The 24,478-nt window shown below is 60.0% G+C and overlaps 1 protein-coding gene across 1 annotated transcript in view; it reads left to right on the forward strand.

Annotated features, from left to right (window-relative positions):
* Positions 1-24,478, forward strand: part of TENM1 (teneurin transmembrane protein 1) — a 652,843-nt gene that overhangs the window by 199,455 nt on the left and 428,910 nt on the right. Inside the window, exon 3 of the mRNA XM_048514741.1 lies at positions 10,093-10,353. Coding sequence (XP_048370698.1) covers positions 10,093-10,353 — 261 coding nt within the window. The remainder of the gene's footprint in view (positions 1-10,092; positions 10,354-24,478) is intronic.

Consider the following 24,478-nt stretch of genomic DNA (forward strand, 5'->3'; position numbering starts at 1 on the left):
GGGGGTGGGGGGGGGGGGGGGTGGGGGGGGGGGGGGGTGGGGGGGGGGGGGGGTGGGGGGGGGGGGGGGTGGGGGGGGGGGGGGGTGGGGGGGGGGGGGGGTGGGGGGGGGGGGGGGTGGGGGGGGGGGGGGGTGGGGGGGGGGGGGGGTGGGGGGGGGGGGGGGTGGGGGGGGGGGGGGGTGGGGGGGGGGGGGGGTGGGGGGGGGGGGGGGTGGGGGGGGGGGGGGGTGGGGGGGGGGGGGGGTGGGGGGGGGGGGGGGTGGGGGGGGGGGGGGGTGGGGGGGGGGGGGGGTGGGGGGGGGGGGGGGTGGGGGGGGGGGGGGGTGGGGGGGGGGGGGGGTGGGGGGGGGGGGGGGTGGGGGGGGGGGGGGGTGGGGGGGGGGGGGGGTGGGGGGGGGGGGGGGTGGGGGGGGGGGGGGGTGGGGGGGGGGGGGGGTGGGGGGGGGGGGGGGTGGGGGGGGGGGGGGGTGGGGGGGGGGGGGGGTGGGGGGGGGGGGGGGTGGGGGGGGGGGGGGGTGGGGGGGGGGGGGGGTGGGGGGGGGGGGGGGTGGGGGGGGGGGGGGGTGGGGGGGGGGGGGGGTGGGGGGGGGGGGGGGTGGGGGGGGGGGGGGGTGGGGGGGGGGGGGGGTGGGGGGGGGGGGGGGTGGGGGGGGGGGGGGGTGGGGGGGGGGGGGGGTGGGGGGGGGGGGGGGTGGGGGGGGGGGGGGGTGGGGGGGGGGGGGGGTGGGGGGGGGGGGGGGTGGGGGGGGGGGGGGGTGGGGGGGGGGGGGGGTGGGGGGGGGGGGGGGTGGGGGGGGGGGGGGGTGGGGGGGGGGGGGGGTGGGGGGGGGGGGGGGTGGGGGGGGGGGGGGGTGGGGGGGGGGGGGGGTGGGGGGGGGGGGGGGTGGGGGGGGGGGGGGGTGGGGGGGGGGGGGGGTGGGGGGGGGGGGGGGTGGGGGGGGGGGGGGGTGGGGGGGGGGGGGGGTGGGGGGGGGGGGGGGTGGGGGGGGGGGGGGGTGGGGGGGGGGGGGGGTGGGGGGGGGGGGGGGTGGGGGGGGGGGGGGGTGGGGGGGGGGGGGGGTGGGGGGGGGGGGGGGTGGGGGGGGGGGGGGGTGGGGGGGGGGGGGGGTGGGGGGGGGGGGGGGTGGGGGGGGGGGGGGGTGGGGGGGGGGGGGGGTGGGGGGGGGGGGGGGTGGGGGGGGGGGGGGGTGGGGGGGGGGGGGGGTGGGGGGGGGGGGGGGTGGGGGGGGGGGGGGGTGGGGGGGGGGGGGGGTGGGGGGGGGGGGGGGTGGGGGGGGGGGGGGGTGGGGGGGGGGGGGGGTGGGGGGGGGGGGGGGTGGGGGGGGGGGGGGGTGGGGGGGGGGGGGGGTGGGGGGGGGGGGGGGTGGGGGGGGGGGGGGGTGGGGGGGGGGGGGGGTGGGGGGGGGGGGGGGTGGGGGGGGGGGGGGGTGGGGGGGGGGGGGGGTGGGGGGGGGGGGGGGTGGGGGGGGGGGGGGGTGGGGGGGGGGGGGGGTGGGGGGGGGGGGGGGTGGGGGGGGGGGGGGGTGGGGGGGGGGGGGGGTGGGGGGGGGGGGGGGTGGGGGGGGGGGGGGGTGGGGGGGGGGGGGGGTGGGGGGGGGGGGGGGTGGGGGGGGGGGGGGGTGGGGGGGGGGGGGGGTGGGGGGGGGGGGGGGTGGGGGGGGGGGGGGGTGGGGGGGGGGGGGGGTGGGGGGGGGGGGGGGTGGGGGGGGGGGGGGGTGGGGGGGGGGGGGGGTGGGGGGGGGGGGGGGTGGGGGGGGGGGGGGGTGGGGGGGGGGGGGGGTGGGGGGGGGGGGGGGTGGGGGGGGGGGGGGGTGGGGGGGGGGGGGGGTGGGGGGGGGGGGGGGTGGGGGGGGGGGGGGGTGGGGGGGGGGGGGGGTGGGGGGGGGGGGGGGTGGGGGGGGGGGGGGGTGGGGGGGGGGGGGGGTGGGGGGGGGGGGGGGTGGGGGGGGGGGGGGGTGGGGGGGGGGGGGGGTGGGGGGGGGGGGGGGTGGGGGGGGGGGGGGGTGGGGGGGGGGGGGGGTGGGGGGGGGGGGGGGTGGGGGGGGGGGGGGGTGGGGGGGGGGGGGGGTGGGGGGGGGGGGGGGTGGGGGGGGGGGGGGGTGGGGGGGGGGGGGGGTGGGGGGGGGGGGGGGTGGGGGGGGGGGGGGGTGGGGGGGGGGGGGGGTGGGGGGGGGGGGGGGTGGGGGGGGGGGGGGGTGGGGGGGGGGGGGGGTGGGGGGGGGGGGGGGTGGGGGGGGGGGGGGGTGGGGGGGGGGGGGGGTGGGGGGGGGGGGGGGTGGGGGGGGGGGGGGGTGGGGGGGGGGGGGGGTGGGGGGGGGGGGGGGTGGGGGGGGGGGGGGGTGGGGGGGGGGGGGGGTGGGGGGGGGGGGGGGTGGGGGGGGGGGGGGGTGGGGGGGGGGGGGGGTGGGGGGGGGGGGGGGTGGGGGGGGGGGGGGGTGGGGGGGGGGGGGGGTGGGGGGGGGGGGGGGTGGGGGGGGGGGGGGGTGGGGGGGGGGGGGGGTGGGGGGGGGGGGGGGTGGGGGGGGGGGGGGGTGGGGGGGGGGGGGGGTGGGGGGGGGGGGGGGTGGGGGGGGGGGGGGGTGGGGGGGGGGGGGGGTGGGGGGGGGGGGGGGTGGGGGGGGGGGGGGGTGGGGGGGGGGGGGGGTGGGGGGGGGGGGGGGTGGGGGGGGGGGGGGGTGGGGGGGGGGGGGGGTGGGGGGGGGGGGGGGTGGGGGGGGGGGGGGGTGGGGGGGGGGGGGGGTGGGGGGGGGGGGGGGTGGGGGGGGGGGGGGGTGGGGGGGGGGGGGGGTGGGGGGGGGGGGGGGTGGGGGGGGGGGGGGGTGGGGGGGGGGGGGGGTGGGGGGGGGGGGGGGTGGGGGGGGGGGGGGGTGGGGGGGGGGGGGGGTGGGGGGGGGGGGGGGTGGGGGGGGGGGGGGGTGGGGGGGGGGGGGGGTGGGGGGGGGGGGGGGTGGGGGGGGGGGGGGGTGGGGGGGGGGGGGGGTGGGGGGGGGGGGGGGTGGGGGGGGGGGGGGGTGGGGGGGGGGGGGGGTGGGGGGGGGGGGGGGTGGGGGGGGGGGGGGGTGGGGGGGGGGGGGGGTGGGGGGGGGGGGGGGTGGGGGGGGGGGGGGGTGGGGGGGGGGGGGGGTGGGGGGGGGGGGGGGTGGGGGGGGGGGGGGGTGGGGGGGGGGGGGGGTGGGGGGGGGGGGGGGTGGGGGGGGGGGGGGGTGGGGGGGGGGGGGGGTGGGGGGGGGGGGGGGTGGGGGGGGGGGGGGGTGGGGGGGGGGGGGGGTGGGGGGGGGGGGGGGTGGGGGGGGGGGGGGGTGGGGGGGGGGGGGGGTGGGGGGGGGGGGGGGTGGGGGGGGGGGGGGGTGGGGGGGGGGGGGGGTGGGGGGGGGGGGGGGTGGGGGGGGGGGGGGGTGGGGGGGGGGGGGGGTGGGGGGGGGGGGGGGTGGGGGGGGGGGGGGGTGGGGGGGGGGGGGGGTGGGGGGGGGGGGGGGTGGGGGGGGGGGGGGGTGGGGGGGGGGGGGGGTGGGGGGGGGGGGGGGTGGGGGGGGGGGGGGGTGGGGGGGGGGGGGGGTGGGGGGGGGGGGGGGTGGGGGGGGGGGGGGGTGGGGGGGGGGGGGGGTGGGGGGGGGGGGGGGTGGGGGGGGGGGGGGGTGGGGGGGGGGGGGGGTGGGGGGGGGGGGGGGTGGGGGGGGGGGGGGGTGGGGGGGGGGGGGGGTGGGGGGGGGGGGGGGTGGGGGGGGGGGGGGGTGGGGGGGGGGGGGGGTGGGGGGGGGGGGGGGTGGGGGGGGGGGGGGGTGGGGGGGGGGGGGGGTGGGGGGGGGGGGGGGTGGGGGGGGGGGGGGGTGGGGGGGGGGGGGGGTGGGGGGGGGGGGGGGTGGGGGGGGGGGGGGGTGGGGGGGGGGGGGGGTGGGGGGGGGGGGGGGTGGGGGGGGGGGGGGGTGGGGGGGGGGGGGGGTGGGGGGGGGGGGGGGTGGGGGGGGGGGGGGGTGGGGGGGGGGGGGGGTGGGGGGGGGGGGGGGTGGGGGGGGGGGGGGGTGGGGGGGGGGGGGGGTGGGGGGGGGGGGGGGTGGGGGGGGGGGGGGGTGGGGGGGGGGGGGGGTGGGGGGGGGGGGGGGTGGGGGGGGGGGGGGGTGGGGGGGGGGGGGGGTGGGGGGGGGGGGGGGTGGGGGGGGGGGGGGGTGGGGGGGGGGGGGGGTGGGGGGGGGGGGGGGTGGGGGGGGGGGGGGGTGGGGGGGGGGGGGGGTGGGGGGGGGGGGGGGTGGGGGGGGGGGGGGGTGGGGGGGGGGGGGGGTGGGGGGGGGGGGGGGTGGGGGGGGGGGGGGGTGGGGGGGGGGGGGGGTGGGGGGGGGGGGGGGTGGGGGGGGGGGGGGGTGGGGGGGGGGGGGGGTGGGGGGGGGGGGGGGTGGGGGGGGGGGGGGGTGGGGGGGGGGGGGGGTGGGGGGGGGGGGGGGTGGGGGGGGGGGGGGGTGGGGGGGGGGGGGGGTGGGGGGGGGGGGGGGTGGGGGGGGGGGGGGGTGGGGGGGGGGGGGGGTGGGGGGGGGGGGGGGTGGGGGGGGGGGGGGGTGGGGGGGGGGGGGGGTGGGGGGGGGGGGGGGTGGGGGGGGGGGGGGGTGGGGGGGGGGGGGGGTGGGGGGGGGGGGGGGTGGGGGGGGGGGGGGGTGGGGGGGGGGGGGGGTGGGGGGGGGGGGGGGTGGGGGGGGGGGGGGGTGGGGGGGGGGGGGGGTGGGGGGGGGGGGGGGTGGGGGGGGGGGGGGGTGGGGGGGGGGGGGGGTGGGGGGGGGGGGGGGTGGGGGGGGGGGGGGGTGGGGGGGGGGGGGGGTGGGGGGGGGGGGGGGTGGGGGGGGGGGGGGGTGGGGGGGGGGGGGGGTGGGGGGGGGGGGGGGTGGGGGGGGGGGGGGGTGGGGGGGGGGGGGGGTGGGGGGGGGGGGGGGTGGGGGGGGGGGGGGGTGGGGGGGGGGGGGGGTGGGGGGGGGGGGGGGTGGGGGGGGGGGGGGGTGGGGGGGGGGGGGGGTGGGGGGGGGGGGGGGTGGGGGGGGGGGGGGGTGGGGGGGGGGGGGGGTGGGGGGGGGGGGGGGTGGGGGGGGGGGGGGGTGGGGGGGGGGGGGGGTGGGGGGGGGGGGGGGTGGGGGGGGGGGGGGGTGGGGGGGGGGGGGGGTGGGGGGGGGGGGGGGTGGGGGGGGGGGGGGGTGGGGGGGGGGGGGGGTGGGGGGGGGGGGGGGTGGGGGGGGGGGGGGGTGGGGGGGGGGGGGGGTGGGGGGGGGGGGGGGTGGGGGGGGGGGGGGGTGGGGGGGGGGGGGGGTGGGGGGGGGGGGGGGTGGGGGGGGGGGGGGGTGGGGGGGGGGGGGGGTGGGGGGGGGGGGGGGTGGGGGGGGGGGGGGGTGGGGGGGGGGGGGGGTGGGGGGGGGGGGGGGTGGGGGGGGGGGGGGGTGGGGGGGGGGGGGGGTGGGGGGGGGGGGGGGTGGGGGGGGGGGGGGGTGGGGGGGGGGGGGGGTGGGGGGGGGGGGGGGTGGGGGGGGGGGGGGGTGGGGGGGGGGGGGGGTGGGGGGGGGGGGGGGTGGGGGGGGGGGGGGGTGGGGGGGGGGGGGGGTGGGGGGGGGGGGGGGTGGGGGGGGGGGGGGGTGGGGGGGGGGGGGGGTGGGGGGGGGGGGGGGTGGGGGGGGGGGGGGGTGGGGGGGGGGGGGGGTGGGGGGGGGGGGGGGTGGGGGGGGGGGGGGGTGGGGGGGGGGGGGGGTGGGGGGGGGGGGGGGTGGGGGGGGGGGGGGGTGGGGGGGGGGGGGGGTGGGGGGGGGGGGGGGTGGGGGGGGGGGGGGGTGGGGGGGGGGGGGGGTGGGGGGGGGGGGGGGTGGGGGGGGGGGGGGGTGGGGGGGGGGGGGGGTGGGGGGGGGGGGGGGTGGGGGGGGGGGGGGGTGGGGGGGGGGGGGGGTGGGGGGGGGGGGGGGTGGGGGGGGGGGGGGGTGGGGGGGGGGGGGGGTGGGGGGGGGGGGGGGTGGGGGGGGGGGGGGGTGGGGGGGGGGGGGGGTGGGGGGGGGGGGGGGTGGGGGGGGGGGGGGGTGGGGGGGGGGGGGGGTGGGGGGGGGGGGGGGTGGGGGGGGGGGGGGGTGGGGGGGGGGGGGGGTGGGGGGGGGGGGGGGTGGGGGGGGGGGGGGGTGGGGGGGGGGGGGGGTGGGGGGGGGGGGGGGTGGGGGGGGGGGGGGGTGGGGGGGGGGGGGGGTGGGGGGGGGGGGGGGGGGGGGGGGGGGGGGGGGGGGGGGGGGGGGGGTGGGGGGGGGGGGGGGTGGGGGGGGGGGGGAATGGCCAATTGGCCATGCTGGCAGGAGCTGATGGGATTTGTAGTCCGTGAACATCTGGAGAGCCGCAGGTTGCAGACCCCTGTACTAAATGAACAACAGTTACAGGTAAGTGCGACTCTGTTTTACCATCTTAATCAAACTCCTTTATCTTTTGATCAGGTTGAATCCGATGACCCACATGGTTTTCTTGGTGATGTTGTGATGCTGCTTTTGGCATAATGGCCTCATGGACGAGTTGGGTGCAGCCATCCTTTTAGCAGAATCTTTTTAGCTGAAGCATTTTAGCTGAATGTTGCCCAGTTCTCCTCCTTACTGCACCTCTGGTACCATGTGGCTTTTTGTCAGTTCATGTCCCATGACTGCCAGCCTAGCTTGGATGGGGGAGGGGCTCTTCTTTTTTCATTTGTCAAAATGGTGTTGAAATCAACCCATTGTCCATAAATACAATTACACTTTGTCAATCCACTTTGGCCCTGACCTGGATGGACCAGGGCAGCATGATCTTGTCAGACCCCAGAAGCTAAGCAGGGTCTGCCCTGGTTAGTACTTGGATGGGAGACAGCCCAGGATTACCATGGCTGCTGTGCAGAGGAAGACAATGGCAAAGGACCTCGTAATGTTTCTTGCCTTGAAAACCCTACCAGGTGGCCCTACATTAGGTGCAACTTGATGGCACCTCACACACACAATCTACTTTGACATTACAGGGAGACAGGTGGGCTATAGATAGTATAAATAAAAATCATGGGGATTGCCAGAGCCGGTTGGACAGTGGCGTATTTGCCTAAGGACAAGGGATACCCCTTGCCCCCGGGCGCCACTCTCCTGGTCATGTGGGGGGCGCAAAATTGCCCCCTTACATGACCAGGAAGATGGCAATTGGGGTATGGAGCTGGGCGCCCCTGACCCCACCTATGTTGATGACACACGGGCAGGGTCGAGGGCGCTCGAAGACGACGAGGCAGCAGGACTTCCTGCTGCCATTGTCTCTGAGCACCCTCAACCCCGCCCATGTCGTCATCAACATGGACATGGGCCGGGTCGAGAGTGCCTGTCTCCGCCCCCTCAGGGGGGCACTCGGAGACAATGTGTCTCTGGGCGCCATTTACCCCCAGTATGCCTCTGCAGTTGGAATAAATGGAATAGTGTGCAAATGGAGTCTAGTGCCAGGTTAGTGGTTGGAAAGAAGCTGACAAAGTGAAGTTGAACAGCACTTGAAGCAACCCAAGAATTGAGTGAGGTATTTTGACACAAACACTCTCCTCCTAGCAATTTGCTGATTTCAATATCCTTATTTCAAGTCAAACATTACTATTAGAGAATCATCAGTATACCCGTAGTACTATTCAGACGGAGCCGCTAAAACAGCACACACTTCAAAATGAAATTACAGCTTTGTAGCTATATTTCCCTACAGTTTGAGTTGTGTTAAATTTCCAAACGGCTGAAGCACAGAATGTTTTCACTGTTTACAGCTCTCTTGAGAACATGAATTTGTTCCCACAAAGTGAGAGATGTTCATCGGAACTTACTGGAGATTTGTGCAGTCTTTAAAAATATATAGAGAAAGATACTGAAGTTCACATGAAACGAGTAAGGACGTAATTTATTTTGTCAATGTTTTAAGAATTGTCCAACCCATTACTTTCCTTAGTAGAGGATTTTAGCCTTCTTCCCAAGGGCCAACTGCATGGCTTTGTACATCAATCCTTGTGAAAGATTACCGTCAACAAGAATCTTGTGTTTCATAACCCCCTTTTTTCCTTAAGTGCAAGACATCATTAGTTTTGTAATCACCAAATGGTTTGCAGACAAAAATGCTACTAGCTCATGGTGCTTAATTCCTCTCCCGCCCCTTTTTAAGAGCTTGAGGTGAATAACAGCAGATTAAGAAAAACAATAAAATAATGTCGGAGTAGCATAATTATGTAGAAATCAAAACATCCATCCTAGATGTACTTAGCCTTTGCTACATTGCATGCCAGAACAAATGGGAACGCCAAACACGTTTTGATGGATCTCTAGAGGAAAGACTGTGATATTTCCACTCACTAGGAAGCTTCTTGCTTTAATATTTTCTACTTTGAAAAGACTTAGCTCTTTTGGCTGATCTTCAAAGTGGTCCTGGAACAAAGAGAGAAGGTCCCAAGGTGGAGTGCCGGTTCCAAGCTTTGAGGACTTTTTTTGGTTGAATGGTGCCTGAAATACATCTTGGAGATGCCGTTGCAATAAACAGATGTGGAAATGTTAGCATTTGTCCATTCAGTCGTCACATTATGACATACATTTTTTGTAAACACTGTTGCTTTTTGGGGGGTAAAAGGTCCAGAAAATCCTCAAGTCTGTTAAGCAATAGTTACCTTTGTTCAGCTAATCCAGTGGTGGCGAGCCTATGGCACGGGTTCCAGAGGTGGCACTCAGAGCCCTCTCTGTGGGCACGCGCGCACAGAGTTCGTCTCATGGGGGGGAACTGCCCCCCCCCACACACACACATGTTGGCTGGCCTGGGCCGCTGGACTTGATGTGCGTGCACCTCAGCGAGCAGGGAGGACTCAGCTGGCAGGCCTGGTGCCTGTGCTCCAGGTGGCTGCTGCCCGGGAGGGCGGGAGCAGAGGCAGCAGAGATGCTAGAGAGGCGCAGAGTGGCGCATGTGGGACTTGCTGGAGGTTACAGCAGGCTGACCCCTGCTTGAGGGGGTTATTCAGGTTAAATTGCGGCATTGGCACTTTGCAATAAATAAGTGGGTTTTGGGTTGCAATTTGGGCACTCGGTCTCGAAAAGGTTCGCCATAAACTAAACTAAACTAATCACTTCTGCATTATATTGTCTTTCATTCCAAGTCTCTGTTGCTCCGCCATGCGTGCTCCATTCCAAGAGCAGCAAATCATTTGCTGTCTACCATTGTGTCTGCGAACAAATAGTGCCCAGCGTCATGCTGGTGTGCTTCTGATGGACATCATCAGAAATGCACTCGGGCTGTGATTCTTTGTGGCTTTCTATGCCACTTTTGGCCCAGATCCGACTCTCTTCTGCCTCCTTCCCAGCGGGAGGCTGATTGTGTGGGAAAGACCCGTGCAGTTGGCTCTGTCTGCACAGTTGCATTATTCATGTGCACCCACGGAGCATAGGACGTGCGGAAGTGATTTCCATGCAGTATGTGAAACAGGCCTAAGAGTATCATAAATCCAGTGGAGTTTTACCTCCTCTGGGGAATATACAGTATTGTTGGGGACAAGGTCAGACGTGTGCAGCTAAAAACAATCATTTATGGTACTAGAAGAGCTTCCCAGAAAAAGACATTTCATGGGAGCTGGAGCACTGCAGAAAGATGCACAGCTAAAGAGACAGTCGATACGTCGAGTTCGGAGGGAGGGGAACGTTTCCAAATCACCCCATAACACTCAGTCCTGTTTGAAAACTGCCTGCAAAATTAAAACACAAGTGGATGGCCACATTCTGCCTCCTTTAAAATGTGTCATCAAATTAACATTTGTCAGGCTTACTGGGCTGGAGTCACCCTTAGCTTTTGCCGATGCAGACAGCGATGACCCTGCTGCCAGGCTGCTAACAGGAGGAAGCTGCCAGGAAGAGGGTGAGCTAGAAAGAGCTGCCCAGGGCCCTTGGCCTTTGGACCCAGCTGGCAGAGCGTGTACTGTTAGCTCCAGAGGAAGTTCCCAGGGCTGGAGGATGGAAGGGACGGGGAAACACAGTACAACTTGCAAAAAGAACTGTGGTGTGCATAAATATTTTGAAAGCCAAAGGAACACCCCTTCCTTGTTCCATCCTTAAACAATCTCTCTCTTTCTCTCTCTGCAGAGATGGAATTCTGTGACACTCCACACATTTTGTGCACCGGCTACCAGTCAGACTTGCATTCGGTTTCCCAGCACGGCTATCCGATAGAAATGGGATCGGATGCGGATACGGAGACGGAAGGTGGCGCCTCGCCGGACCAGGCCTTGAGGATGTGGATGACGGGGATGAAATCGGAACACAGCTCCTGTCTATCGAGCCGCGCAAACTCGGCGTTGTCGCTCACGGACACAGACCACGAAAGGAAGTCGGATGGAGAAAATGGTAAGACGGCAGCTTCCGCGAGGTGTTGGAAGGAGGGCCAGGTTTATTTGAGTTTTTCTCTGTGTGTTTATGGGAGAGAAACAGAGGTGCATATCAGTGTCACTTTCTAGGCATATAAAAAGGTATGGTTGAGTCATAACGAAATATGTATACTATATATAGTGCATGGAGAGGTACGTTCACTTATGTATGATGCATAAATATTATCTAGGAAGCAGGTGTGATTTTTCGCCATCATATATTGTGGAAATATGGGGATGAACAGTCAAAAGCATATCCTAACAACAACTTGTAATGGATTTCTGGACCAGTGAGCTGATGGTGATTCATTTACACATCACTGAACCTGCCCTGCATTTACTGTCTTTGGTTAATAAATGAGTGTTTCCTGCTGGCTAAAAAATTGAAAAATAGGGTCCTGGACCACTGGAGGAAATATATATATATATTCATACATATTCATAAATAGACAGACAGACAGACAGACAGACGATAGATAGATAGATAGATAGATAGATAGATAGATAGATAGATAGATAGATAGATAGATAGAGAGATCTATATATATACCTATATCTATATCTATCTATCTATCTATCTATCTATATCTATGTATGTGTGTGTGTGTGTGTGTGTGTGTGTGTGTATGTGTGTGTGTATATATATGTATGTATGTATGTGTATATATATGTGTGTGTGTGTGTATATATAGATAGATAGATAGATAGATAGATAGATAGATAGATAGATAGATAGATAGATAGATAGATAGATAGATAGATAGATAGATAGATAGATAGATAGATAGATAGATAGATAGATAGATAGATAGATATCAGAGGACAAACTCTGGAGTTTTGAGACTAATAACATTTGAATATGGAAGACGCGATGGCAAGTCATGGAAGATGCCTGTGAGTCTGTGACTTTTCGGCAGTTGTATTTATGTGTTTTGACAGTGCTCTGGATCAGGTCATCTGTGAAGTTGGTGGTGTAATTTGAAATCTGTCCCTCAGTTGCCCTTGTGTGTTCAATGACAATGTCCCGTGGGCATTCAAATCCAGTGGCCTTTTTTCCACCCTGAATGGCTTTCTGTTATGCTTTGGAAGGATCGTATGGACTGACCTTCATCTGTTATGGTCTTTGGAAGTCTGGCCGCTTGGCTGATATTATTGGGATATTGGGTTAATATGGCAGAGTTTGCCCAGTTACAGAAGTGTGATATTGCGTGCAGTAAAATAAATCTCCCGAGAAGTATGTTACGAAAGTAAAACTTACAGTTACTCAAGTAGATTCAGTTCACATCCAGGTTGCAGTTGACAGAAGAGAAGCCTCGTATAAAGGGTAATTTACCTATCACAAGTGAACAGCTAAATCCAGCATCACGTGTATGGAAGTATGAGGCTGTTGGTTCTACAGGAGAGACCTGTAGAAACTGTGACTTCATGTAGAACCATGCTGAGAATGAGATAAAACAAAGCTCAGAGAGAGAGAGAGAGAGAGAAAGAGAGAGAGAGAGGCTTTCCCCACTACAGAAGGGAGCTAAGGTCGACTCAGTTCCCTTCAGTGGAGGGACGATTCAAACAGCAAGCTGAGTTATTTTGAACCGAGCTAAGTGGGCGGGATCATCTTGGTGCCTGTTTTGCTCCTCGATCGTGATTGGTGCTTGTGTTACGGCGGGAAACGGGAGCGTTCTTTCTTTTCTTTTTTTTACAGTTTTTACAGTTACATGTGCTTTCTGCCCACCACGACTCTCCCGTTCTGCGCATGCCACAAAAGCGGCTTGTGATTGGTTGAACAGATGAGGTGTTGTTTCGATGCTTCCCCACTTCGAAGTGGTATTGAACTTGTTCCGGCAGAAAAGTGTAGTTTGTAACTGCGACAAGCGTTCTGACGGAGGGGAACTGAGACAAAACAATGTTGAGCTTGGTGGCAGTGGGGATTCACTGAGGCGAACCTAGGTAGAAACCAGTTCAACTCTGTCAGTGGGGAAAGCCCCAGAGAGAGAGAGAGAGACAGAGAGAGAGAAGGAGAAGGGTTCAGAGGGCAGTTAAGACAAAAATAAAGACCTATTGTTCAAGGAGATAACACTTATACACACTTAGAGTGATGGAGCGCCCCTCTCCCTATGTCCAGGCAGGCTATGTCACTCACCCCAACTGAAATAACCTCATGTGCTGTATCAAACAGGTAGATGGAGTTGTACCAACAGCAGCCTTATTCAGGGTCCAAGCAGTGGAGTGGTGACAATTAGTGCACTTTTCTGCGAGCCCAAAGGGGACTGGTCTAGATTACAAACCCATCTCCTTGATACTGTTTGCATCATTTTGGAAATAGCATGAAGTTTCTTGTTTTCACAATACATACTGTTTTTCCCCGAAAATAAGACCTACCCCGAAAATAAGCCCTATCATGATTTTTCAGGCTTTTTGGAGGAGGCTTAAAATATAACCCCTGCTCCAAAAATGAGCCCTACCGGCCGTTACAGATCAGGATGGTGTGATCCGGCAGGGTGCTCCCAGCCAATGAGGATGCAGCTTGCATCACATGTGACAGGGAAGTAAGGGGACTGCCCAGAGCTCGCCTTAATGAATTGTGAAGGTACCGTATTTCCCCTAAAATAAGCTCTACCCCAAAAATGAGCCCTAATTCATCTTTTGGTGCAAAAATTAATATAAGACCTGTCTTATTTTCGGGGAAACACGGTATATGGCCAGGGTAAACTCATGGGTGGTGGTTGGGAAGTGTTTGAAGTTTGGTATAGGCCAGGGGTCTGCAACCTGCGGCTCTCCAGATGTTCATAGACTACAATTCCCATCAGCCAATTGGCCTGCTGGCAGGGGCTGATGGGAATTGTAGTCCATGAACATCTGGAGAGCCGCAGGCTGCAGACCCCTGGTATAGGCTCAAATAAATGACTGTTGTGTCCTGGCCTGAAACACAGACTCAGCCCATGTACACCTATGCTTTGCTCCAGTTCTTTACTTCAGACTTCTGGCTGGTTCCTTAACCCAAATCCAGTTTTGCTCTTTATTGAATGTCCCGTCCTGCTGCTTGTTTTGATTCATTCTGTGTAATCTGCTATCAGTCCATGTGGAGAAGATGGGCTATAAATAATGAAATGAAATAGTTCTACATTAGCTACATTTTATATTACCGTGTGTGCATGTGTGTGTCTGGAAGGTTGGCGCACAGAGCGTATGGGACGATGGTAACAGGGAATAGGTCTCTCCACAAGCCGTGTAGTGAGTACCATTGTTCTAGTACATTGTTTAAAAAAATTATTTAATTTCCCAGTGTTAAGAACATAAGAACTAGCCTGCTGGATCAGACTACAGTCCATCTAGTCCAGCTCTCTGCTACACGCAGTGGCCCACCAAATGCCTTTGGGAGCTCACATGCAGGATGTGAAAGCAATGGCCTTCTGTGGCTGTTGCTGCCGAGCACCTGATCTGCTAAGGCACTTGCAATCTCAGATCAAGGAGGATCAGGATTGGTAGCCATAAATCGACTTCTCCTCCATAAATCTATCCAATCCCCTTTTAAAGCTATCCAGGTTAGTGGCCATCACCACCTCCTGTGGCAGCATATTCCAAACACCAATCACACGTTGCGTGAAGAAGTGTTTCCTTTTATTAGTCCTAATTCTTCCGCCCAGCATTTTCAATGTATGCCCCCTGGTTCTAGTACTGTGAGAAAGAGAGAAAAAATTATCTCTGTCAACATTTTCTACCCCATGCATAATTTTATAGACTTCAATCATATCCCCCCCTCAGATGTCTCCTCTCCAAACTAAAGAGTCCCAAACGCTGCATCCTCTCCTCATAAGGAAGGTGCTCCAGTCCCTCATAAAAAAGAGTGATAAAAATAATTTAAAAATGGACAAATGAGAAAATAAGAGCTTTGCACAGTCTGTTCTGTATGCAGCAAGACTTTTGCTGCTTTAATACAGGGGTTTCCAATTCTGACCCTCCAAATGTTCATGGACTACGATTCCCATCAGCCCCTGCCAGCAGGACCATAGTGCTCAGATAGGTTTGGAATGGAGTAGGCAGTACAGAAGTAGTGATGTCCGATGGATTTTATTCACTGGATTTCTGGACTACTTTCCAGCTCCTGCCCCAAAAGCAGCGTGCAGAGCGTTTCTATGAAACATCTTAAATTGACATTTTGCCCAGTTTTGTTTTGGCAAGATGGCCACGTTAATTGCCATAAGCCAGGACCTGCATGTACTCATGCCACGGCATTAAAAAAAGTAATAACTAATTTGTGCTTCAGCTTTCTGTATTTAATTTGTGATTGAGCAATATATATAGAGAGTCAATAATAAAATTGACCAATACTTCATGCAGTCACTTCTAGCTTTTCTATAAATAGCTGCTCTCACACATACACATTTACTGTGTGAAGTGTGAGAACAGAACTCTTCAGCATCAAAGCTTCAAGATGTCAGCATTGACTGTATTACAAAAAATGGCGGCTGAGGAGACTGATATTTTGTAAGGCAAGATTAAGTTGGTGCCTACACACTGCATGACAGAAAATAAGTGTATCTGTTTGACAATATGTGCTAACACAGTTTTAATACGTTGTTATACTATGTTCTGTTGGCATAATTTTCTCACTAATATTGTCTGGCAACGGTTCCAGCATAAGGAAAGACTTTGGTTACAACATTATGTCTTGTGTGTGATATATTGCGGTTGTTGTGGAGATTTTTTTCTAAAGGTATACTTGCCTGAGTTGTTTTTGAGATTTTTCATTCCAGAAAGACGACAGCGGAATCATTTTCGCTTCAGCGGTTCTTTCCAAATGTAATATTATTTATATTTGCCCAGTCGATTTGTTCCACATAGCTATTCACACTTGGAAACCTGACATAGCATTTGTGGGATTGATAGGGTAAGCTGTAAGTGCAAAAACAATTATGAGGAGAATTTGTCCTTTTAAAAAATGTTTGTTAAAAAATATGCTGCATGACTACTATGCATACAGTGACTTCCTAAAACAGTAAAGAAAATCGGACAGTTAAATCAAAAACAGAGTACAGCCCAGCCCCAACAGTTAGCCCCCGCCCCAAATTGTACAACCTTCAGAAAAAATACAGCTCAGTATACCAGCATAAAAATGAAAGAAGAGTTTGGATTCATACCCCGTCATTTTCTCCTGTAAGGTGACTCAGGGCGGCTTACAAACTCCTTTCCTTTCCTCTCCCAACAGACACCTTATGAGGCTGGTGCGGCTGAGAGAGTTCTGAGCTAATTGTGACTAGCCCAAGGTCACCTAGCAGGAGTGTAGAAGTGGGCAAACAAATCTGGTTCACCAGATAAAAGTCTCACACTCATATAAAAGAGTGGGGAATCAAGCCTGGGTTTCCGGATTAGAGTCTACCTCTTAACAGCAGTGGCGTAGGAGGTTAAGAGCTCGTGTATCTAAACTGGAGGAACCGGGTTTGATTCCCCGCTCTGCCCCCTGAGCTGTGGAGGCTTATCTGCGGAATTCAGATTAGCCTGTATACTCCCACACACGCCAGCTGGGTGACCTTGGGCTAGTCACAGCTTCTCGGAGGTCTCTCAGCCCCACCCACCTCACAGGGTGTTTGTTGTGAGGGGGGAAGGGAAAGGAGATTGTAAGCCCCTTTGAGTCTCCTGCAGGAGAGAAAAGGAGGATATAAATCGAAACTCCTCCTCCTCCTCCTCCTCCTCCTCCTTCTTCCTCTTCTTCTTCCTCTTCCTCTTCTTCTTCTTCTTCTTCTTCTTCTTCTTATTATTATTATTATTATTATTATTATTATTATTATTATTAACCACTAGATCACAATGACTACACACCCAAGGGCAACAGATGTTTAGGGAGGCAGGAACAATTTCTTCAACTTCCTGTCTCTTGAATGGGACTCACCTTGTTTTTTTCCTGCCTCAAGAGGGAGTGCAGCTTCTGAGTGGACTCCTTGCGTTTCTCCTCAGAGTAACATCTATTTCAAGACTGTGGCCTCTATCCTCTCCAAGCCTTTTCCCTTCAACCCTCTCCTCAGCTTCTTTCCTCCCATTTCTTCTTTGTCCAGCTTCTTTCCATGCCCTAACAGCCATTCACAAGCTTTTGAGTCTTTGGAGCTACACAGGAGAGATGAGTTTCTCTCCAAGGATTACAGGAATCTTCTCTTTCTTCCATCTATTCCTCAAGGAATGAGCTCCCAGGCTCCCTAGTTCCTGCTCGTATTGCTCCACTGGTTATTACATCTTTGCTTCTAACCACGACTCACATGTTTGGGTTGCTGTTTCTTCTCTGTTATGTCCCTTACTGTTTTTGGTTTCATTAGCTCATGACGTAATAAACTGAACCCTGGTGAGTCCCACCCAAAAAATCAGGAAGTTGAAGCATTTGTTCCTGCCTCCCTAAGAGATTGGCGGGAACCATCCATTCCAAGACTCCCTCCTAACCTCATAGGAGAAGAAACCCTCACAGTCAAAGGCTTTCATGGCCACAATCAACTGACTGTTGTGGATTTTCCAGGTTTTATAGCCAAGGTCTGGTAGTTTTTGCTTCTAATGTTTCACTTATATCTATGACTGACATTTTCAGAGGCATGTCATGTTGAGTCAAGGAAGTAGGTAAGGGCGGGTTCTCGGGTTAGACCCCCCCCCATTACATGTTTGAAGCGCCACCCCCCTTTTGTGTTTTTTGTGTATTTTTAGTGTTTTTTGGTTTTTGGCCTGCAGGGGGCGCAGTTTTAGGCTAGCAGCACCAGAATTTCCGGGATTTGTTGGGAGGCGCTTCTGATGATACCAACCAGGTTTGGTGTGGTTTGGTTCAGGGGGTCCAAAGTTATGGACTCCCAAGGGGGGTGCCCTCGTCCCACATTGTTTCCAATGGGAGCTAATAGAAGATGGGGGCAACACTTTTGAGGGTTCATAACTTTGGACCCCCTGAACCAAACGTCACCAAGTCTGGGTGGTATCATCAGAAGAGTTTCCTAAAGATACCCTGAAAGTTTGGTGCTGCTAGCTTAACAATTGCACCCCTGACAGCAGACACCCCCAAATTTCCCCAGATTCTCCTTTTAAATCCACCCCCTTTGGCATGGATTTAAAAGGAGAATGTGAGGTCCCCAGTTTAAACATTGAAAGTGATGCTGTTTCAGGGTGGGGGATTTAAAAAGAAGAATCTGGGCTCCCTAGTTTAAACACTATTGAAAGTGATGCTGTTTGGGAGTGGATTCCATCATCACAGTGGCCGCCCATGTATTGTATTGTATTGTATTGTAATATTCGATTTGTATACCGCCCTCCCCCAAAGGGCTCAGGGCGGTGAACAACAATAGCATAATGGCAAACATCAGTAATCATAATATCAAGCAGCCAACAAAACATCAATAAACATCACATTGCAAACATAGCATTATAAACAACAAGAACATCAATAATCATAACATCATAAGCTATAAGGCGACAATAATCATAGCAGCATACATGATCAACATAGACATAATAAGTCTTCTGTAGCTTAAGACTACAGAAAACCCAATGACCTAAGACTAACCCCCAACCAGTCTACAGCCACGTTAGTACAACAAGCCAAGTCTAGTGACTAATCTAAAAAATACAGCATCATGTCACTAAACTAAACCTGAACCAACTCAAACTATGCCTAACACTAGCTCTATAGAATTTACAATACAATAAACACATTACCTAAGAGCAGTAAACTTTTTTTTTTAAACTCCCAAATAACAGATCCCACACCTACAAAAAAAAATGCGTGCATTTTACACCAGGGTCCATTTTCCCTAGCCACGCCTCTGCCCGGAGGGGAGGGCAGAAGGGACTGCTGGAAAACGGTTGTGGAACAGAACCAGCTGATGGGCCCGTGTGGCATAACAAGCCAAGCCTTCTGGGGACACTGGACACCATGGCACCCACAGCAGGCATTGACTCATCTTTTGCCTCATGCCACAAAATGGCAAAAGAGCAGGGGGAAACAGCTGGTGAGATGACATGAGTTCCCAGTGAAGGGTCTGAACCAAGTGATCCTTGAGACACTGGCTGGCAGAGTTGCTGGGGCTGAGCTGCCAATGGCTCTTTGGGGCTGTGCTCGCCAGAAAATGTCCCTATGAGGTAAGTGGCAAATTTGTCCCTGTAGCAGTGAGCTGAAGCCCTACAGCAGTGGCGTGGTGGTTAAGAGCAGGTGTACTCTAATCTGGAGGAACTGGGTTTGATTCCCCGCTCTGCCGCTTAAGCTGTGGAGGCTTATCTGGGGAATTCAGATTAGCCTGTGCACTCCCACACATGCCAGCTGGGTGACCTTGGGCTAGTCACAGCTTCTCGGAGCTCTCTCAGCCTCACCTACCTCACAGGATGTTTGTTGTAAGGGGGGAAGGGCAAGGAGATTGTAAGCCCCTTTGAGTCTCCTGCAGGAGAGAAAGGGGGGATATAAATCCAAACTCTTCTTCTTTTCCACATGACCAAGAGGTGTTTGCCCAGGGACATGGGTGACCCCATGTCCCTATAGACTGCACACCTCTGGACGCAGGGGTGGTAATGTTGCCGGCAGTAAGCCACAAGCCCTACAGAGGATGGATACCTTTTTCTTTTTCTTTTCTTTTTTTAATTTTTTTTTATTTCCAACCAAAGATTACTAATATATACATCAATAATCAAGCTGTTACACAACATAAATATATAACAATTTAACAATCCTTACTAAATATAGATTATTATATAATATTAAAACTTTACATATTGTTATTAATTACACAAATATTTACCCCCCCCAAATCCTATTTACTATATCCACTACTATTCGCTATCTATAACGATTCGTAAACCTTCCGTAATACACCAGCAAGACAACTATCAGCAAACTAAGACAAGTTCAATGTCCCCCATATTACACTAAATGAGTAATATCCCCCCTTGCTTCCTCCTGTAACATTGGTCATCCAGAAAGTCATTTTTAGCTATTTATCACTTAGAGAACAATTGGTGCCATTCATTCATCCATTTCTTCCTGTATTTGTTTTTATACTTAATATAATGTTCAGTATGTAATATAGTGATGTTTGATATCATTTGTTTCCTTAAAGTAGACAAACCAAGGTTCCCATCTTTCTTTGTATGTTTCATAAGGTATTTTCCTTATCCTATGAGCTGCCCGATCCATACTGGAGAAATATTGGACCTTTTCCTTCCAGTCCTCCAGAGTTGGTATCTTATCAGTTTTCCATACTCTTGCAAGCACAATTCTTGCACCAATCTAGGCTGTCATGTGGGTAGCTTGTCCATAGAAGTGTGAACGGGGGGAAGAACCAGACAAAAGTAGGGTTGTACCACCAGCAATTGTGGGAGTCCTGAGGCATTTAAAAAACTGCCAAGTTTTTGTTTTAGATGGGGGTGACATCTCTAAGGGACAATGGAGGAACAGGCTAAGATGAAGCACCCTTCATAGCTGTTCTCTCCTGTAATCTCCCCTTTTTTTAGTCTTATACAGCAAACAAGGAGTTACAAACCTTTTGTTTTGTGATTTATAGTTCTCTGTCTGCAAAAAGGAGAAGTGGAAGATTAGAACAGCAGAGATGAGGGTGGAATGTAAAGGAAAGGGAGCAGGGAAGCAGAGGGATATCGAAGTGAGGCGGTACCCCAAAGTATGATGGCTTCTTCCAATTTCCTTTGTTCAAGCAAAGCATTTTTTTTTAAAAAAATCCAATCAAAACAGTCTTTGGAAACAAGTAAGAGAAAAAATTTGATTTCCCCCCCAAATAAGATGAAACCAATGAAGCGAAAAGAGGACAGAAGAGATGGTTGAAGCAGTCAGTGGGACACACGAGCAGGTGATGGAATTCACAACAGAAAGCGTTGACAAAAGTTGAGAGATGATAAGGCCAAAGAGCAGAGAGTTCTGCTAGCCAATGTGGGAAATGACAACAGTGATAGTTCCCCTAACTTTGGCCCTTTCTGCACGGGCCGGAAACAGCACCCTGGGGACGGCAAAAACGCTGTCCCCAGGGAGCTGTTCGCCGCGAGGGGCTGGGCTGCTGTGCAGCTCGCATCGGGCATCGACTCCTCCTTAAAGCGTATGTGCAAAGCCGCCCGCTTTTCCGACCTCGGGCTTCCCCAGCCAGGTTTTCGAAAACGGCGGGCTTCGGTGCCCGGCCGCTACCCATGCGGCTTAAGCCGGCAGCAGCTCGAAAGCGCCCTCCCTCCCCCCTTTTCACTGTTCACCTACCGTTTCTGTAGCCGTCCAGCACGTCGCCGAGGCCTGGGGACACGCCCCCTGCCCTGCGACGCCGTGAACCTCGTGTACGCCGACCCAACCCCCATCGTGGCCGTGCGGAAACAGCCTTTGTTAGGGAGCTGTGGTAGTTCTCTATCACTGAGCAGCACAGAGCCGCCTGCAGGAGCTCCCTGCTGGTGTCCACCCAATCTGCATGGAACCAATACTGTGTCTGCGGGGCCATGCGGCTCACAGGGAATGTTGGATAACAGCAAGGTAGAGCTCAGAAAACTATGTGCTCCGTTCTTGTCCTTTCCCTTCTTTGGATTTAGAAGAAGACAAGACTTTGGATTTATATCCCCTCTTTCTCTCCTGCAAGGAGACTCAAAAGGGCCTACAATCTCTTTTCCCTTCCCCCCTCACAACAAACACCTTGTGAGGTGGTGGGGCTGAGAGAATCCAAAGAACTCTGACTAGCCCAAGGTCACCCAACTGGCATGTGTTGAAGAAGAAGAAGAAGAGTTGGATTTATATCCCCCCTTTCTCTCCTGCAAGGAGACTCAAAGGGTCTTACAAACTCCTTTCCCTTATCCCCTCACAATAAACCTGTGAGGTAGATGGAGCTGAGAGAGCTCAGAAGAACTGTGACTAGCTCAAGGTCACCCAGCTGGCATGTGTTGGAGTGCACAAGCTAATCTGGATCACCAGATAAGCCTCCACAGCTCAAGTGGCAGAGCGGGGATTTAAACCCAGTTCCTCTAGATTACAGTGCACCTCCTCTTAACCGTTACACCATGCTGGCTCTTTGGTTGCATCAGCCCTGTATAGCCTGGGACTGACATGTTTTAAGGACCACCTTCTCCCATATGAACCTACTCATTTACTTCAATCATCTGCAGAGACTCTGCTTCAATTGCCCCCCTATTTGAGGCTAGACAGGGTGGTCCCCCCCCCCCAAAAAAAGGCTTTCTTGGTCATGGCACCAAAGCTTTGGAATTCCTTCCCAAGAGAGATTTGTTTATCTTCTTCTGTCAGAATCCTCCACCAGTGAGTGAAGACTTTTTTGTTTTGTTTGTCCTTCTCCCTGGTTCTGTTGTCGTTTATTTGGCTAATTACACACAAGGTCTCTGCTGTGTGCCTGGAGCAAGTGTTTGTCGTGGCAAGATTTCTTGTACGGATGTATTTTCCTGAGCCCCGTTTTCACTGTTCATTCTCCCTGCAGCAAGCAAGACCACTTGTAGTGTGACTTTGGTGTCCTTCGCAACCAGAGCAGGGTAGATTTGCCAGTGATCACTGCTTTGCCCTGCACATCTTTCCTCTGAGCCAGCAAGTATGCACCTTTCCTTTTAATCGGCAGTAGCTCCCTGCGGTACTAACTTAGCTGATGCATGGGCTCAGGTGAGCTATGTACTTGAGGCTCTTCAAGTGGGTGGGGCTGTGTGCATGGCTTTCTTCTGCAGGCACTTTAGACAGTGAGTCCTGTCTAGCCTGTTTGTCCTGCAGAGCCTGCAGGTGTCCTGGTTTCTCCGTGCTCAGCCCTGGTTGGTTCCCAACCTGGTCTGATCGTACTGGACTCTGCTCATCCCCTAAGGCAGTGGTTGCGAACCTTTGGCACTCCAGATGTTGTGGACTACAATTCCCATCAGCCCCTGCCAGCATGGTCAATTGGCCATGCTGGCAGGGGCTGATGGGAATTGTAGTCCATAACATCTGGATTGCCAAAGGTTCACCACCACTGCCCTAAGGGCTCTTCATTCTCCAGAGGATGGCCCACGATAATCCCCAGGATCACAGTGAATGAAAACTACTTTGTTCAGCAGAAAGCCCCTTAGAACACTAGAGTTTTTGGAGCCTTGTCCTGCAGAAATGTTTCCTGTTGCATGCTTTTAAGTTGTAATCATAGTAGAAAAACTTAAATCAGTGATGTACCAGGCTTAAATGCCTCCAGGCACTGCTGCCCCCGGCTCCTCGTGCCCCACTTACAAGAGCCGGGAGGAGGCCGGGGGAGGGTGGGGCTCAGGGGCGGCTCAAACAAGCCTGGGGAGGGCAAAAGCCGGCCTGCAGGGAGGCCAGGAGGGGGCAGGGCTCGGTGGTGTGCTGCTCGGGTGTACACCATTTTGTCACGTGAGGGGGTGCCTGGTGCCCCCCATGTGACAAAACAGCGTGCGCCTGGGGACATGGGATACACCATGTTTCCATTAGCGGCACGCCACTGCCTTAAATGAGCAGCAGTGGCGTAAGAGGCTAAGAGCTCGTGTATCTAATCTGGAGGAACCGGGTTTGATTCCCAGCTCTGCCGCCTGAGCTGTGGAGGCCTACTCACAAGTCACATTAGCCTGTGCACTCCCACACACGTAGCTGGGTGACCTTGGGCCTAGTCACACAGATTCGAGGAGCTCTCTCAGCCCCACCTACCTCACAGGGTGTTTGTTGTGAGGGGGGAAGGGCAAGGAGATTGTAAGCCCCTTTGAGTCTCCTGCAGGAGAGAAAGGGGGGATATAAATCCAAACTCCTCCTCCTCCTCCTCCTCTTCTTCTTCTTCTTCTTCTTCTTCTTCTTCTTCAATTTACATTACTCGGGATAGGTGGACAAGTATAAGTTTGCAGTTGCTTTTCCCAGGTCAGCGCTGCACGGGATCAGCCTTCCTGACCCCCTCTGTTGGCTCAACACTGAGATTTGGCCCACTGCAGGGGCCTTACGAGATGCTGCCAACCTTTCAAGGCAATTTTTAAAATATATTCCCTACTTGCCATTGTGCTGATAGAAAGGTTACTGCTTTACTCCGTGGACATTATAGGTGACCATATCCTGTCCTGCAGAAGCAATGCACAGAGTCTCCTTGATGCATTATGGATTGTTTTCATCATCATTGGGAGGGGGGTGGGGGTGGGGGGGGGGGGGGGGGGGGGGGGTGGGGGGGTGGGCGTGGTTGGGGTGGTGGAGGTGGGGTGGTGGGGTGGGGTGGGGGGGGGGGGGGGGGGGGGGGGGTGGGGGTGGGGGGGGGGGGGTGTGGGAGGGGGGGGGGGTGGGGGGGGGGGGGGGGGGGGGGGGGGGGGGGTGGGGGGGGGGGGGGGCGGGGGGGGGTGGGGGTGTTGGGGGGGTGGGGGTGTTGGGGTGGTGGGGGGGTGGGGGCGGGGGGGGGGGTGGGGGGGGGGGGGGGTGGGGGGGGGGGGGGGTGGGGGGGGGGGGGGGTGGGGGGGGGGGGGGGTGGGGGGGGGGGGGGGTGGGGGGGGGGGGGGGTGGGGGGGGGGGGGGGTGGGGGGGGGGGGGGGTGGGGGGGGGGGGGGGTGGGGGGGGGGGGGGGTGGGGGGGGGGGGGGGTGGGGGGGGGGGGGGGTGGGGGGGGGGGGGGGTGGGGGGGGGGGGGGGTGGGGGGGGGGGGGGGTGGGGGGGGGGGGGGGTGGGGGGGGGGGGGGGTGGGGGGGGGGGGGGGTGGGGGGGGGGGGGGGTGGGGGGGGGGGGGGGTGGGGGGGGGGGGGGGTGGGGGGGGGGGGGGGTGGGGGGGGGGGGGGGTGGGGGGGGGGGGGGGTGGGGGGGGGGGGGGGTGGGGGGGGGGGGGGGTGGGGGGGGGGGGGGGTGGGGGGGGGGGGGGGTGGGGGGGGGGGGGGGTGGGGGGGGGGGGGGGTGGGGGGGGGGGGGGGTGGGGGGGGGGGGGGGTGGGGGGGGGGGGGGGTGGGGGGGGGGGGGGGTGGGGGGGGGGGGGGGTGGGGGGGGGGGGGGGTGGGGGGGGGGGGGGGTGGGGGGGGGGGGGGGTGGGGGGGGGGGGGGGTGGGGGGGGGGGGGGGTGGGGGGGGGGGGGGGTGGGGGGGGGGGGGGGTGGGGGGGGGGGGGGGTGGGGGGGGGGGGGGGTGGGGGGGGGGGGGGGTGGGGGGGGGGGGGGGTGGGGGGGGGGGGGGGTGGGGGGGGGGGGGGGTGGG

Source organism: Sphaerodactylus townsendi, linkage group LG13 (genome assembly GCF_021028975.2).
Source record: "Sphaerodactylus townsendi isolate TG3544 linkage group LG13, MPM_Stown_v2.3, whole genome shotgun sequence".
Classification (NCBI taxonomy): domain Eukaryota; kingdom Metazoa; phylum Chordata; class Lepidosauria; order Squamata; family Sphaerodactylidae; genus Sphaerodactylus; species Sphaerodactylus townsendi.